The 17418-nt window shown below is 40.4% G+C and overlaps 1 protein-coding gene across 1 annotated transcript in view; it reads left to right on the plus strand.

The window, feature by feature from the left end:
• The window catches only part of cep131 (centrosomal protein 131), a 39286-nt gene that overhangs the window by 5331 nt on the left and 16537 nt on the right, over window positions 1-17418 (plus strand). The window contains exons 4-23 of the mRNA XM_023284738.3: window positions 328-439; window positions 3444-3571; window positions 3947-4051; window positions 5248-5427; window positions 5521-5638; window positions 5734-5850; window positions 6371-6563; window positions 7264-7358; window positions 7449-7577; window positions 7680-7869; window positions 7985-8079; window positions 8688-8867; window positions 8951-9142; window positions 9687-9824; window positions 9909-10034; window positions 11394-11510; window positions 11734-11763; window positions 12119-12221; window positions 15070-15271; window positions 16466-16573. Of these exons, the coding sequence (XP_023140506.2) occupies window positions 328-439; window positions 3444-3571; window positions 3947-4051; window positions 5248-5427; window positions 5521-5638; window positions 5734-5850; window positions 6371-6563; window positions 7264-7358; window positions 7449-7577; window positions 7680-7869; window positions 7985-8079; window positions 8688-8867; window positions 8951-9142; window positions 9687-9824; window positions 9909-10034; window positions 11394-11510; window positions 11734-11763; window positions 12119-12221; window positions 15070-15271; window positions 16466-16573 (2658 nt within the window). The remainder of the gene's footprint in view (window positions 1-327; window positions 440-3443; window positions 3572-3946; window positions 4052-5247; window positions 5428-5520; window positions 5639-5733; window positions 5851-6370; window positions 6564-7263; window positions 7359-7448; window positions 7578-7679; window positions 7870-7984; window positions 8080-8687; window positions 8868-8950; window positions 9143-9686; window positions 9825-9908; window positions 10035-11393; window positions 11511-11733; window positions 11764-12118; window positions 12222-15069; window positions 15272-16465; window positions 16574-17418) is intronic.

A 17418-nucleotide genomic window follows, 5' to 3' on the forward strand; every position in this document is an offset into this window, starting at 1 on the left:
AAACACTTCAATCATCTAAAATGACATTGCTGAATAATTATTGGTCTTCGCAAATGAAACAAAAAGTCCAAATTGTTTAATTGTGGGTGGTATAGTGTCTCCATAAAGTTCCTGTAAGCGCATGTATCTATGTATGTAATGTAATGTTATGTATACAGTTTTACAGACTTACTATTTGCAGTTAATGTCTGTAATTTTTACACTTTGCAAAGTCGGCCGTACGTTTGACAGCCCTGCGTTAAAGAGTCAGTTTTTGTCCCACCTCTCTGGTATCTGTCCATGCAGATAGTTTGGTTGTGATGACTGTCTTGTTCCTGTTTTCTCCAGTCAGGACCAGAGCGAGGACTACTTAACTCTGTTTGACAGCAGCTCAGATGGACGCAAGAAGCTGGCGAGTCTCAGCAAGACGTCACCGGACAGAACCACATGGAACATCCTGGTATTTACCATCAACAACTCTGATATTTGGTTTAATATACACCCAACAGCGCCGTAGTAAATCGTACCTACTCTTAAAGTAATAAATTGGTTCCTTGGAAAAAATAATCTGAATGTTATCTGCACATGATCTGTGAATCTACCTGCAGCCTTATCGGTGTAAATGAATTTGAAATCAACACGAAAAGCTGCTATTTAGAGCATGTTTTATCATTTGAGCCTGGTTATTTATTAGTGAACAGACTGGGAGCAGAACAGTTGCAAACAGAAAACAGAACTACATCAACTGGTGATCTCAAGTTAGCTGCTGTTTTTACGTGATCTGACATGTTGGTCGTGGAGCTAAGATCTGTGATACACAAACTGCTGTTTGCTGAGTTTACACCCAACTTTTGGCCACCAGTTTACACAAAATGCAGCCACTCTGACAACTTCTTTGATATTTGTCAGTTAGTTTGGAGCAAACTCAGAGTAAACATTCAGTGTATAGGTTAGACCTCGTGGGTTGTGTTAGGTTTGGCCGGTTTAAAGCTGTTAAAACATGGGAGTGTTGCCTCACAGATAGTCTGTTCCTCCTGCTGCCAAAAATACAGGTTTTATCCTGATTTTTCCTTATGAACGTAACACTGCAGATTGTGCAGCCAGTAAGGATTTGGTCTGATGGTATCATCTCAGTCGTATGAGCTACACTAAACTGCAGAGTCAATATAACAAGTATTAAAAAATATTACCAGGTTTACCCAGTGTTACTTCCTTTTGCTCCAAACATTAACATAATACAAAATCTGTCTGCAGCGAGGCAGACAGGACGAGGCTTCAGAGGGTAATTAAAGCAGCTCAGCAGATTGTTGGTTGCCCTCTGCCCTCCCTGACAGACATCTAGACCTCCTGCTGCCAGTTCACATCCTGGTTTTCCACTGTTCAACCTGTTGCCCTCTGGTAGGCGCTACAGGTGCATCAAATCCAGAACCAGTAGCAGGGGAGGGAGGGCTATAATTCTATAAAAAGCTGGTAATGAGTTCAAATTAACCAAATATCCATAAAAACTCAAATTTTCACCTTTATTTTGTATTTAGACTCAGCTTCTCTTGGCTACTAGCACATATGTGAAAACTGCAGATATGTGCAATTTAAATCACACACTGAGAGGTTATCATCAAAACCATGTTGGACGTTATGTGGCCAAACTGACAATCAATTACTCATTTGACTGCTGAATGTCTGTAAGATTGTGAGGAAAACTTGCCACTTGATAGAGCATAAACAATAATAAATTACCATATGACCAGTCACAAAACCCAGAATTCTCCATGTATTATATTGCTTGCATTGTTTTAAATTCAAACAGCATTTTCTAAACATTTTGTCAAAACTGCAAACGAGGTAATATATTTTTGTGTCCAGGCAGACCACACAACATCATACTAGCTTTGTAGCATGATTGACATCTGTGCTCTTTATTACTTTTTTTTTTTAAAAGGTGATTTGAAGTACTTCATTTCATTCATTCTTGGACACCTTGCAAGTTGCAAGTTTTGCTTTATTTTCAGGTAATTTGGGCAGGGTTAGGGTTAGAAATAATGTCTATGACACTGTTATTTCAGAAGTTTTTCCTCTGGTTGAAAAATTTCAGAAGGAGAAGTTACGAAGTTAAGGAACTTAGGTCAGGAAAAGGCCTATGATGAAGCTATTTCTGATGTGTCCTCTATTCTCCTGCAACACCGGGTTTCCAGAAACATATATACAGTTTCTAGGCTAATGATCACAACCAAATTGAGGGGAGATGTTGCCAGAGATACCTCAGTATCACTACCCAGAACAAGCCATGTCTTCAGGATGTTCAGCACTGAAGGACGAAAGCAGAAGATTCTTCCTCCTGAACAGTTTGGTGACAACCTTAAGGTTCTGTTTGGCAGAACCAAGGACAGGTCTACACTAAAAGACTTTTGTTTGGCCATGGAGCAACTCTCCTTATGTTAGGTCTTGGCTGAATGAGCATAGCCTTTCATGTGCCAGACATACAAGGATGCATATTGAACGTTCTCTGGAAAAATAACGATTTTGAGCATAATTGTGGTATTTAATAAAATGCCAGTAGCCGCAAGAACCAAAATTGCACAGAAAAATAAAGCTAGGATATCTTCAGGATCTTAGGATCTTAGGATCTTAGGATAGATCCAGGAGTAAATAAAATAAACTACGGTCAGCATAAAAGATGAGAATATGTATGTATGTATATATAATTTTTTTTCATTTTATTTTTTGAACAAGCTCATCTGAAAATGCAGTCAGCAGTTACATCACGGAGTGTAAATATTAGCTTAATGCTATCAATAGTTTACTCACGTTAGCGACACTGAGTTGGCACCGTGCCCAATTAACTGAAGCTACCGATATGCTACGTAACGTTAGCTGGACATCAGTATTTAGAGAATGTCTGTTTAACTTATAAAATCTATTATGAGTTATCTTAAGCTAATAACTTTCCTCTGGTAAGTCGCTGCCCTATTTTCCAAGACGACGCTCCTGTGACTCTGACCTGGTGCCTGGGTGCTTGATGTGACGTCACTTTCAAGGCTGCGCTCTCGCAAGTAATTAACGTCGTATTAATCCAACGTACAAAAGAGTAGATACTGAGCAAGATAGTTATCTGTAGTTTACCTTAGGACTTGGAAGTACCCGACCCAATGCAGAACTCTGCTGTGAAAGTGGAGACGTGGCGGTGGTGGATTTGTGACAATGAAAATAAAAAGAAATTTGAATGAGCAGCGGCTAGGATTTAGGAATGGCAGCCTACCACTCCTTAATTAATGTAGAGGAAACACAGAATATTGATACCAGATGAATGCAGACTGTTTATTGTGTAGTATTTATGTGTTTGCACTTTCAGGGGGCAGCTCTCCTTCTTGTTGTATAATAACAATAAAGCTGTTCTGTTCTAATATCAGCTGTAAGGTGTCAGGTTTTACACGAGTAATATGAGTGTTTGTTGTCCCTGTTTTCAGGACGACCAGCCCAGAGCCTTCCCCCTCCACTCCAGCTCCCGCAGCACCGGCAGCGTCGACTCCCCCACCGGCCTGAAGAAGAGAGAGCCTGGCATCGCTCTGGCCGCCACCTTCACCGCCAACAACAGGTGGGCAGCGTATCTCATCCACACACAAACAACACAATAGTCCAGGTGTCTACCTGCGCTGCTGCATTCTGTTTCCAGCTGCTCCTCGTGTTTCATACGTGTTGATCACAGCAGCTGATAGTAGCTTCAGGAATTTCCACCCACACACTTGAAGAGTCTCTCCTCTGTGGAAATAGTCAGAAAATCTGTGTGGGCCGAGTTTGTAACACGGTAAGAATCTGTGTCAAAGCATGTTCAGTGTCAGTTACTGTAACGCCTGGAGGAGGTGAAGTGGAAGGAAAGCAGCTGTGACATTCTCAGCATTTAGTTTAGCCCAGTTTATGATTCATTTCTGCATGCTGGAGAGTCTCATTGTTCCTCTTTCTGTTTCTTTAGGAGCAACAAGGGAGCTGTGGGGAACTCTGTCACCACCATCTTACACAACAACTATTCTGAGAAGCCGCTCACACCGAAGAGCTCCAACCAGAAGCCGTCCTTCAAGTACGTCCTGAAATTATCACAATCATTTGGCACGGGTTCAGTGATAAATCCTGATTATTCTTACATCACAGCTGATACAAACCTGCTCTCAATATCAGTTCATCTTCAGTTCACCTCAGTTGACCCCTGTGACATTTTTACTCACTCTGGGCTCAATTTTCACTGCAATGTAAAGTCCCGCACCTCTGTGGAAACAGAACAGCCATGAAGAAGAAGAGAGAACTCAGAAATGTCATCTGTGCAGTATGACACAGTTAGAAGGCCATAAATCATAAAAAAGACCAATGAAAGTTGAATTTCTTAGATTATTTGTTTTACAAATTTAAAGATATTGCAGTTAGCATGTACATTATTTTCCCAAATGCCCACAGGTGTTGCCTATACTGGGGGTAAAATTGGGGTACAGATATTACTTCAGTTTTTACAACCTGTCCAGACAACAACTATGTCCTCTGTTTACTGTTTCTGAGCTGTGCTGCATTATTTTATTGATTTAGTAATGTTTGATTTCCCTCTCTGCTCTGTGGAAACACTGCCTGCAGTTCAACCCAATAGTCCCTGAGCTTGTTGGTCACAGCTGAGTCCATCATGGCTTCTCAGTTGCTCTGATCAATTTTAGTTTTTACAGAATCTGATGCAAACAGTTTAATTTTAGATAGTTTTAAAAAGTGCCATGTAAAATAAAGTAGTTTTGGGCTGCCCAGATAGTTGTGCTGGTTGAGTGGGCGATCCATGAACAGGAGCTGTAGTCCCCAAAGCAGCAGTCATTGGTTAGTATCCAGCTCATGGCCATTTACTGCATGTCATTCCCCCACTCTTCTACTCATGTTTCCTGCCTCTCTTTCCACTGTTCTATATAATAAATGCAAAAAAAGGCCAAAAAAAACTCAGATTTGGATAATTTTCCAGAAGAAACTGCACAGTCCGGGATTAGTTTAAACATGGAAAGTTGAAAATTCAACAATAATTTCTATTTTTGCAGTTTCAGGCCCTGACAATGGTGTAATTTTGATGATTTTTTTTTTTTTTTTTTTTTTTTTTAAAAAAGGTAACATGCATTTCAAATCCGCCTCTAGAATTCCGGTTAAGACAGTTTAAAAGTTTTTCATGTGCATAAGAACAACTTCTCAATCAAATTTGGGTTTTTGGACCATGCTTGAAGTTTCTCTGATTTTCCCATGGTATTCTTCTTTCAGTAACATCCTGAAGGCCACAGCGAACGATGAGGTGTCGCTAGAAAATGGATCCCTCACTAAGTCCCAGAAGAATTTCTCCTCGGCGTCCTCCACCTCCATCAACAGGCCTCCGGTGTCGGCTCAGCGAGGCAGCCCTGTTCTGTCCCGGAGGAGGGAGGTCACAGAGGAGGAGGCTGAAAGGTCAGAAACACACAACACTGTTTCCACAGTTCTGCTGTTGTTACTGTTCTGTTCTGTTCTGTGGCTCACAGTGCTTCTCTTGTCTTACTGAAGGTTCATTCAGCAGGTGAACCAGGCAGCAGTCACTATTCAGCGCTGGTACAGACGCCAAGCCAAGCGACATCACACCAACCAGGCGACGCTCAAACGCATCCTTGCCAGTAAAAGAAAGGTATCTACCTCCCTCCAGGCTGTTTTGCTCCTTACCTTTCATTCCCCGTCGTCTTCACCGGTTTATATTTCTATCGTCTGTGTTTTCCTTCGTAGGAGTGGGAGGAGAGAACAGAGGAGGATGGTCGCCTGGAGCAGCAGCAGAAGAAGGACGAAGACAGAAAACGGATTCGTGAGGAGAAAGCTCGACTGGCTCGCCTCGCTGCCATCCAGGTGCCCAACTCTGATACACCTTGAAATCTCCAGGCTCTCCAGCCTGCAGACTTACAAGAGACGATTATGATAAACTGATACAGCAGAGGCTCAGATAGAGTCACTGTTAGTCCTTAATACAAGTGACACTAAATTCTACACTTCCCATAACACAACTCTCCTTCTTTGGTTAAAATCCACATCTTTGTAATCATGCCCAGTCTGTAGAACAAGCCTACTTTTAGAGGTTTTAGTGACTCTCTGTTAAATAGTTCCATAAACTTTTTGGACTGACATGAAAAGACTCTTCTGAAGCTAAACACTGATTAACTCCAGGTTTTGGAGGCAGTTTGGATCCACATCTTCTTTGTTAGATAGTCAAATGTCACTAAAACTCTGTGACCCCAAGATATACAAGATAATTTAGTTCATCTGCACATTATAACATAAACATTTGGTTCTGGCTCCAGTGTGGATGCCTTCTTTGGTTCATAGAGGTTTCTAACATTCTCCTTGCTCTCCCTCTGGTGGTGTCTTCTAGGAGCTGCAGCAGAAAAGAGCTCAGCGGGCTGCAGAGGTTCAACATGCAGCCGAGGTGGAGCTGGAAGGTCTGAGGCAGGCCGGTGTGGTGGGACGGAGGAAACCGCCAAAGATATCAGTGACCAACAAAAGTCTGGCCTCACCGAGTAACAACAGCCCGATGTCACCAACAGACATCAAGACTAAGAACACAGGTCTGTTAGTCTCTGTTTTAACTTCACAAACAAGTTTAATTTTTACTTGTTTGAAGATACAGTGCCTCATATTTATAGATTCTCTTTTCCTGCGTGACTAAAAATGATTAGATGGAAAGGGATTTGTAGACATTCAAATAAAATTTAAAAAAAACACTGTAGGTAAGTTTTTTGTTTTTTTTTCTTTTCCTGGAGCCTTGGAGTTGCAACGGCTTATCAATTAGTAGTCAACTTTTGAATTTATGGTCAAATATCTGATCTTTGATTGAGCAGTTTGTTTAAAAAGTCTGAATTCTGTGATTGGAGCTTTTAAAACATGAATATTTTCTGCCTTCTTTATTCTGCTGTGACAGTAAAGTTAAGATTTTGTGCTGTGTGAGACACTGGTTGACATTTTTCAGCATTTTCTGTCATTTTATAGACCAAACAACTAAATAAATCAATTGATAATATAAATGACGGATTAATTGACAATGAACATAATCATATGTTGCAGCACTACTGCACATAAATAGTGTTGCAATTTAGAAAGGCTTTGTATTAAACACTATGTACTGACACACGCTTCATTACAACGTCATATATATTACATCTAAAACATCTCTATATCCTCTAATAGCTGCCAGTAGAGATACATATCAAACATGAATAATGTAGCATGATTCTAATCAGTGTATTGATTAATTATGTGTTTCCACAGATTCCAATTTGAACATTGTGGCCGACATAGTTGAGCTGAGCTTCCGAGCCATTTCTCCTGCTTTATCCAGCCACAGAGGCTCCCAGTGTTCACAGGTAAATAACTATTTACCTTCTATTTTCACTGCTTTAAGTCTTCTCTTTCTCCCGATACTTTTAAAACCCTGTGTTACGTTTCCCTTGCAGGAGCAGGAGGTCAGAGCAGAGGAGGACGTTTCTGCGGAGCAGCAGCATCAGGAGAGCGACAGGAAACTGATCCGTAAAGAGAAAGCTCGTCTGGCTCGACTCGCCGCCGCTCAGGTCAACACATCCGATGTACGAACTGTTTTTAGACTCCAATCAGTGTTTCTGAGCTGGAGCTGCTTTATGATGATGCTGATGTCTTGTCCTTTGTCTCCCCCTGGTGGTGCGTTGCAGCTGCAGCAGAAAAGAGCAGCTCGAGCTGCAGAAGTTCATCATCCAGCCGAGGTGGATCTGGAAAACCTGAGGCCAGCCGCCGTGGTGGGACGGAAGAAGCCGCTCAAGATTTCTTTGACCAACAAAAGTCCGGCCTCACCGAGCAACAACAGCCTGATGTCACCGACAGACATCAAGACTAAGAACACAGGTCTGTACTGTGTGTCTGTATTAAAGCCAACTAATGCATATCAAACACCAAAAACATCTTCACATCAACTTAAAGCTGCTGAGTCATGGTAAAATGTGAACACGTGTTTCCACAGACTCCAATTTAAATGTCGTGGCTGATTTAGGTGAGCTGAGCTTCAGAGCGGTTTCTCCAGCTTTGTCCAACCGCCGAGGCTCCCAGTGTTCACAGGTAAATAACTGCACTCATTCATAATTATCAGAATAATAATGATCATAGTAAAATGTTTGTAGTAATTCTTGTTTGTCGTGACATTTTCACAAAACTTCAAAAGTTTCTGTCGTACTCAAAGTTTGGAAGACCAACAAGGAAGCAAATGGTTATGTGCTGTATCTGGTCGGTGCTTCTGCATGGAGCGGAAACTTGGACATTGAACAAAGAACTAACAAAAAGACTAGAAGCATTTGAGATGTGGTGCTGGAGGAGAACCTTAAACATCAGTTGGACAAGAAAGATCAGAATGCAGAGGCTTTGGAAATGAGAAGTGCAGATTAATGGACACCATCAAGTCAAGAAAGATCTTATATCCTGAGAAACAATGAACTGTTGTTATTGAAGGCAGTGTTTCTGGAAAGAAAAGAAGGGGTAGGCAGAGAAAGATGTATGCAGATATCTGCAGGAATGGACAGGGATTCAGAGAAAGAGTACAATCATTAGAAAACTGACAGAGAGAAGCTCTACGACAGCGGAACATGACCTCCTACCTCCGTTTTGAGGAGATGGAACTAAAATGAACCTGTGGTCAGATTTCAAGCATATTTGTGACCTTTGTGCTCCAGGAGATCCTGCAGAGGTCGGTGAGTGTGGAGGACCAGCGGCAGGGAACTCTGTCCAGCAGGGCTCAGTCCAAAACCACCCTCAACGAGCTGCTGGACACCCTGAAGCTGCTGGAGGAGGAACCAGAGAGGCTGTCGGAGCCAAAGTGTTACCGCAAAGAGAAATACGCCTGGATAGACGAGGTCAGGAATCAGTTCTTAGTCATTTAGCCTTTGTGTTTGGTGATATTTTTTTATTTCATGATTGTAATCAGCATCTCCTAAAGGACGGGGACTCCAACTCTCTGACCACCGACAACCTGGAGCGTCATGGACAGCTGAGCCACCATCCGGCGCTGCCAGATGGGGGCGCTCTGCTCTCTGAGGCCAAGCTGCAGAGCATCATGAGCTTCCTGGACGAGATGGAGAAGTCTGAACAGGAGAGGCCACGCTCGGTCACCTCCGGATCACACAGAGAGGTCAGATACTGTAGGACTTATCACGTAGCAAACTGACACTTACCTTTAGCTCCAAACAACCAGCTGTCTTTGTTTTTGATTCAGATATCTTGAAGTAAATATTGTGTTTTGTTCCTAGAAGTAATGAGGATCTTTTGGCTAAACCAGGAAATATTTCAGTGAAAGTCATGGATAGATGTTTGCAGTATATGATTATTCAGCTGCACTGGACATTCTGGTGTCAACATGAAGCAGGAGGTTAGAAAATAGTGCAGAGATCGAACAGCAATGATGAAAAGTAAGACCAGATGTTCCTTAACTGCACAACAGCTGCTAGTGGAGACAACAAGCTCAGCAACACCTGGAATTTTCACCCTAAAAGTGGGGTCAGCAACATTTCCAAAAGCCTCTCTTTTAAGGTCCTAAATCTTTGCAGCTGTGTGGTCGCTAGGCATAAACATAGCAGAAGTTATGTTTAAAAGGAAAGTGTGTTAGTGTGGATGGAGCCTGTGTTAATCCTGTTGTTGAGTTTTCAGATTAACGGATGGTTCCTGTGTGTTTTCAGGCTGTCCTGTCCGAGGAGGAGCTGGTCGGTGTCGAGCAGGCATCAGCCACCGCCGCTGAAGTCACCGGCTCCATGATGAGGATCAAAATGGAGCTGGAGGAGAAAAAACGCACCATTAACATGCTGCAAACGGCACTGGTGGGAAAGACACACCCATATTACTGTTTGTAACCCTGTTAGTTGCAGAATACGTCATTCACAGCTCTGTTTTCTGTCCATCAGGCCCAGCAGAGGGAGCTGACCGTCAGACATGTGAAGGAGACCGAGAAGGAGCTGAGCAGGAACTTCCGTCTCCAGAAGGAACAATATGAAGCCACCATCCAGAGACACCTCACCTTCATCGATCAGGTACGCATTAGGGATGGTAATGATTCATCCTTATTTAACCGATTTAAAAATATTTTAACCAATACAGTAGACGATGAGACATACGACATCAAAAAATATGTTGTCGATTAGCTGTAGTGCCTCCCTGCACCACCAGGTGGAGCCTTTTACTGCTTAATGAAATGAAAGACTGCAGCTTGTTTGTGTTTATTACTGTAGAGTGTTGGCAAGCAGGGAGCATTGTAGGGGTTTAGCTTGTAAGTGGTCACCATGACAAAGTCTTCAGTGGTGGTTAATGGGTTCTGGCCAAAGCTTTGATTTTCATTAGTAATACTGATAATATTTATATAGCACTCTATGAAAACTGCACAAGACAGATGTCAAATTAGAAAACAAATTCAACAAATATGTAAAATATGCTCCTTTTTTTCTGGTATAAAGTATGTTGTTACTCTCTTTGTCTGATCTAAGCAATGTGTCAATTTTCTCTTTCTAGTCTAAAATATCTTTAATCTTTTTTCTGTGGTCTAAAATACATTTTATCTTTTTCTGATCTAAATAATGTGTGATCTTTCTCTCTGTGGTCTAAAATGTATTGTGCATCTGTTTTTATTGTCTTAAAATATGTTTTATGTCTCGTTCTCTGGTCTAAATATTGTGTCATCCTTCTCTTTCTGCTCTAAAATATGTGATGCATCTGTTTCTCTTGTCTAAAATATGTTCTGTCTCTTTTTCTCTGGACTTAAAATATGATTTATATCTCTTTTTCCGGTCTAAAATGTGTTATTTGCTCTCTTCGTCTGATCTATGTAACGTGTCATCATCATGTTTCATCTCTTTTAAAATATATTCTCTCTTTCTCTGGTCTAAAATACTTTTCATCTCGCTTTGTCTGATCTAAATAATGCGTCATCTTTCTGTCTATGGTCTATAATGTATTATGCTTTTGTTTCTGTGGTTTAAAATATATCTCTTTTTCTCTGGTCTACATATTGTGTCATCCTTCTCTGTCTGGTCTAAAATATATGATGCATCTGTTTCTCTAGTCTAAAACACGTCTCATCTTTCTTTCTACGGTCTAAAATATGTTCTTTCTCTTTTTCTTTGATCTAAAATATGTTCTGTGTCTTTTTCTCTGGTCTTAAAATATGTTTTATCACTTTTTGTCTGGTCTAAATATTGTTTCATACTTCTCTTTCTGGTCTGAAATATGTTCTATCTCGGTTTCTCTGTTCTTAAATATGTCTCGTCTTTCTTTCTCTGGTCTAAAATATGCTCTATGTCTGTTTCTCTGGTCTAAAATATGCTCTATGTCTGTTTCTCTGGTCTAAAATATGCTCTGTGTCTGTTTCTCTGGTCTAAAATATGCTCTGTGTTCAGCTCATCAACGATAAAAAGGCTCTGAGTGAGCGCTGTGAAGGAGTGGTCGGAGAGCTGAAGCAGGTGGACCAGAAGTACACCAAGAAGATGGCACAAATGCAGGAGCAGCATGAAATGGTGAGACGGCTCAGATAAACTTTGAATTTTCCGCACGTACACTTCTGAGTTTTCACTGCTAATAGCTTCTGCTGCTCTGCTGCCGCTCTGCTTCTTGTTTGACTGTATCTGGCTTTCTAGCAGTGCTGCTTTTGTTTAACCATCTTTTCTCTCTTTCTCCCCTCCCTCCTTTCTCTTCACTCTCCGTTCTCGTCTTTATGTCTGTTTTTTTTCCCACCTTTAGGTGTGGCAAATTCTCGGTCCCTTGTGTGAGGTAACTCTTTTTTCCCTCCTCTAACTCAGTCATCTTTGGCACAATCATCTCCCTCATCCTACCGATTGTTTTTCATTTCATTTGTCTGTCCCTCATCACTTCTCTTGGACAGTCTGTCTGCATGTGAGTCTCCTTTCAGTCTTTATATCATTTATTTTTACATTTACATTTTATTCAGATTAATTTTCTCACCCATACGTTGCTACAGTTGTTTTAAAAAGTTACTTAAAAGTAGCTGCCTTGTGTTTAATGAGACAAATGCTTCACTGCTGCTGTAATAAAGGTCCTCATCACTTTAACATCACTTCACTGCGACACCATAATTCACCCTTTTTCCTCCCGACTCCCTCCACAGGAGATCAAGAAGTTAAAGGACCTAATGAGTGCCACGGAGAAGATCCGCCGGGAGAAATGGATTGATGAGAAAACCAAGAAGATCAAAGAGATCACAGTCAAAGGTCTGAAATCTGATATTAAACCGTCTTTACTGAAGCTCTGTTAAAGCAGATTAGGACAGGATGAGGAACGCTCCCTGTTGAAGCGTGACTTTCCCTGTCTTCTATCAATGATGCTTTTGTTCACGTCTGGATTCAGTCATGGTCGGGTTTTTACACATGATGTCACTGTAGCAGATATTACTGTAGAACTATGTGAGATGAAATGAATATGCAAATATTTAACAAGCAAACAATTATGGGGCTTAACTACAGTTCTTGGATGTTGTTTGCTCCCGTGGGCTCATTTTTCACAACAATATAAAGTCCTGCACTTTTGTAAAAACAGAACACCAATGGTTAACAGTAGGAACAACTCAAATACAGTGGTCCCTCGACATATCACGGTTCACTTTTCACAGTCTCACTGTATCGCAGGTTGTTAAACTGTATATATCGAATTTTGTATCGTGGATTTTTTGCTATATTTTGTGGTATATAGGTATTTTTTATATATTTATTATTTTAATTATTTTTGCAGTAAAATAAGCATTTTCTAGCCTAAAAAATTTAAAATAATATGTAAAAATATTTTGAAAAATGATGATTAAAGCATATTAAAAGAAAATTAAATTGAAATAAAATGCGTAGCGTACAACACTGGGCTCTGATTGGCTCAGCGACTGTAGCATCAGTGTCCTCTGTCTCATGTGTGTAGCAGCGTTCAGCATCTGGCCTTGTCCATTTCACATAGACGTCTGATCACTGCGCATAATGTTGGAGAGCATATGAAGTGCTTATAAGAGTGAGGGGAGGGTTTATAAAGCCTTAAAATATATATAAATAATAAATATAAGGTTGTTATTCACAGATTTTCATCTATTGCGGGATCATTCTGGAACCTAACCCCCGTGATAGACGAGGAACTACTGTATGTGTTTATTGTAGTATGACACGGTTCTATTGTCACAATTCTGAAAAAAGAAAGTAGTGGAATTTCTTTGATTATTTGTTTTGCAAGGAATGAAGAAACACAGAATTTGTGTTGCGTGACTGTTGGTCACTTTTGAGTCATGGCTTCACATGTTCCCTGAGAGACATCCATCATCTATACATATACGGGTAGTGGTCACATGGGATGTGCCTCTACAAAGTCACATCGCCGACTACCGGCCTGGCATGAACACTACAACGTTTTCAGTCCTTGCAGCATTCCGGTGTAAAGGCAGATTTTTTTCACTCCGTTGTCGTGTAAACCCAACAAGGCAAAGGAAATACTTTAGCGTTTTCGGGTGAAACGTTGTCGTGTAAACAGGGCCTTAGGATGAAGTACCCTCCATGCAGAAAGATCCCAAACCCGGGATCTTCTAGCTGTGAGGTGACAGCGCTCACCACTGAGCCACTGTGCAGCCCCCTGAGAAGCATGAAGATTTTAAACTTATATTTAATTGTTTTTCCTTACAGAACCACGTGTCACATTTGACACATTCACAGACTGTTTGAAAGTTGATTTTTCCACCATTATGCTGTTTTTACGCTTCTGTTTTTACACTCTGCCTCTGGTAAAATGGTATCATTTTGGCTTTTTTTCTTTCAAAAAAATCACATGGGTTCAAAGGACTAACTTATGAATCATTGTGATTCAGGCTCTTAGATGTTTAAATTTGCTATTTTTTCCTGGTCGTACATTAGTGTAAATTTAACATTCTATGTAATAAAATTAATAGTAACTTGCAGAAACACATGGGTAGCTTCTCCTCAATATAGTTTTACAAGACGTTTACAAGTCCTGAAAGACATTTTCTTTGTGAAATGACAAAAATATCAACTGCTGATTGGTTTTTTGTTTGGTTTTTTTTGTTTTTTTTAAATCTGGATTTTTTTCAGCTTCAGCTTTTTCTGCGCTCATATTGACTTTGTGCGAACTATGACTTTCCAGCAGCTTGACGTGGCAGCAGCCTCCATATCCCATGATCTCTATTACACTACGGTTCAAAGGTTTGGGGTCACCCAGACAATTTCATGTTTTCCATGAAAACTCACACTTTCATTCATGTGCTAACATAACTACAAAAGGGTTTTCTAATCATCAATGAGCCTTTCAGCACCATTAGCTAACACAATGTAGCATTAGAACACAGGAGTGATGGTTGCTGGAAATGTTCCTCTGTACCCCTATGGAGATATTCCATTAAAAATCAGCTGTTTCCAGCTAGAATAGTCATTTACCACATTAACAATGTCTACACTGGATTTATCATTCATTTACTTTCATCTTCATTGAAAAACACTGCTTTTCTTTCAAAAACGACATTTCTAAGTGACCCCAAGTCGTTGAACGGTAGCATATATACAGGAAACTTTTGCTTTTATGGACACTGAACTTGTAAAACACACCAAGTAATGTAAACTCAGCAGATGCTGAATATAGTTTGGGGTTTTTTAGGGGTTTTTGTTGCATTTTTTAGCTTATTAAGGATAAAATGAACAAAGAGCTTCTGTTCATTTTCCAGAAACTGATGTCGTTGTTCCACAGTTTTTTGTGATGAGTTGGTTCCATGAGACGTCAGTCAGCTGTCAGCCAGTTCTGATCAGCTGTTTGTTCAGTCACAGCCTGAACTTTTGTTTGTGTTTCTTTACTTGGTCCCTTCTCTGGTATGTTTAATTCAGTTGTCACCAATATGTGGCTTAAAAATAGCACTGCCTTACTGGAGTTTGAGGCAAGAATGTCTAGAATTGTAAAGAAAACATGCATCATGACATTTTTTTTTCCTCCCGGCGAATAGTTCCTTGTGAGCCGTAAATGTTGTGCAGGTCCTGACCAGCCCCAGAGCATGAACCCTGGTCTGTTCCTCCTCCTCCCCCTCCTCAGGTCTGGAGCCAGAGATCCAGAAGCTGATATCGAAGCACAAACAGGAGCTGAAGAAGCTGCGAACGCTCCACGAGGCGGAGCTGCTGCAGGCGGACGACCGGGCCGCCCAGCGATACGTCCGGCAGTGTGAGGAGCTCCGGCAGCAGCTGGAGAAGGAGAAGGAGGAGCAGTGCCAGAGAGAGAGGGAGCTGGCCAAGCAGAGGTACTGGTTTATTCATTTATAACAGCCCCTCTGCACAGGAACACAGCCATGTACACCTGCATTATAGCTAATATATGTTTTTATGGCTGATGTTCTGTTAAATGTGTGCTCTCTAAAGGCTGTGTGCAAGAAGTGCACAAATAAATACATGAATGATCACTGGAGCTGCAACACATGATTATTTTCAGTGATGCCACTTATCTTCTTGATTTATCTAATAGTTGTTTGGTCTGTAAAATGTCAGAAAATGGTAAAAAATGTCCATCAGTGTTTCCCAAAGCCAGAGAAGTTGTCCTCAAATATCTTGTTTTGTTGACAACCCAAAGATGTTCAGATTACCATCATAGAGGAGGAATGAAACCAGAAAATATTCACATGCAAGAAGCTGCAACCAGAAAATTTAGACTTTGTTTTCCTCAACAAAATACTCAAACTGGGTAAACAATTGTCAAAACAATTGCAGATTTATTTAATTTAAGTCAGTTTATCGAAAATCATTGATCAAGTTATGACTCTTGTTTGCAAGTCAGCCAAGCAGAAAAGTAACAGATTTATATTTATTGATTTAGCTTCTTGATTTACTCCTCTGTTTTTGAGTGTTTTTATGTGTAGAAGTGCTGTACTGTGGCCAAACATTTATTAGTAACATCCAAAATGCTGTCAGATGCAGTTAACTTGCTTTTATTTGGTTCACACCAGGCGAAGAAAACATTTGTCGCAGCTGTGTGACTCAGGGTAAATGTTCACATATACAACACTGGAATCAGAGAGTTTAGACCTTTTTCTCCATAAAAGGTTCCTCAAACCAATTCAAATTTGATTACAGAAATAGTTGGTGATTCGGCTTCTTCTGTCAGAAAAAGAAAAAATTAAGACGCCTGTGGTGAATTTAATGCATCCAAACCGTGAAGGAGGCTTCAGTCTCAACAGTTTATTTATGACTGTTTGTGGAAGTGTTGAAATCATGGTGACAGAGAAAGATGACGGCTTCTGATCTGACTTTGATCACAGCACGTGAGGAACAGTCTGACTCCATCTGCAGCGACACACTGATAGAATTAAAGAGTCTACCAGATGTTTGCAGCAGCTTAATGAAACGTGTTTGCTTCCTCCATCATTGTTTAATAAATACTGTTTATGTGAACAGCAGTGGCTCGTTCTCGTCACACTCAGTCGTGTTCATGTGTCCGTCAGATACGAGAAGCAGCTTCAGGAGGAGGAATTATCGCTGCAGCAGCAGAGGAGGCGACTCTACAAGGAGGTGTCCGACGAGAAGGAGAGGCTGGCCCAGCTGGCCGCGAGGTGAGCTCAGACGTCACCTGGAGAGACACCTGAGACTCTGATACGCTGTCCTCAGAATAAGAAGCTGAATCAGTGGAAAAATCCTGCAGGTGTCCGGTCCGGTGTTGTGCTTGTTTTCAGTTCAGCGACGCTGGCGTGAGAATTCAAAGTGCAGCTTAGAAAAGCTTCTTAGAGAGTAGATGAAGCTCCTCCCTCCTGCTTCTGTAGATCTTCTGGTCGTTCCTGCGTACAATCAGTCAACCAATTAAACAAACCTTTTCTGTATCATACTTTTCAAGCAAAAAAAAAATGCAGTTCAAAATGCTTTATAAGTGATTTAAATGTGTTAAAAACAGATTTAGAGACTTACACACACCAAAACAGCAAAATTTGACAAGATAAACTTCATTGATCCCTCAACGATGGTGTTTGCAGTTAATGTTAAAGCAGCTGGATACAGATGAGGGCAAAAAAAGAAGCAAGATGAGATTTACACTAGTACAAATAAAGATATAATAAAGGCATACTAAAGACAATGTATAAGCCTTGGTGAATATACATATGGATAAAATAAAATATAAATAAAAAGACAAAATTAGAGACAAGTAGTTAAGATGATTAAAATTAACACAAGTGATTAAAATGACAAAAACTAAATTCTGACATTTATAAATAACAACCACACGTCATGTTTTGACAAAAAATATTTCTTTTTTTGTCACAGACGAGGAAAGAAACCAGAAAATATTGACATTTAATAAGCTTAAATGTTGTAAAATGTTCTTCCACTATTTAATCATTTATTGGATTTTAAGGTGGAAACTAACAATTATTTTCATTGTAGATATTTTTTTAATTATCTGATT

Source organism: Amphiprion ocellaris, chromosome 18, assembly GCF_022539595.1.
Source record: "Amphiprion ocellaris isolate individual 3 ecotype Okinawa chromosome 18, ASM2253959v1, whole genome shotgun sequence".
NCBI lineage: Eukaryota > Metazoa > Chordata > Actinopteri > Pomacentridae > Amphiprion > Amphiprion ocellaris.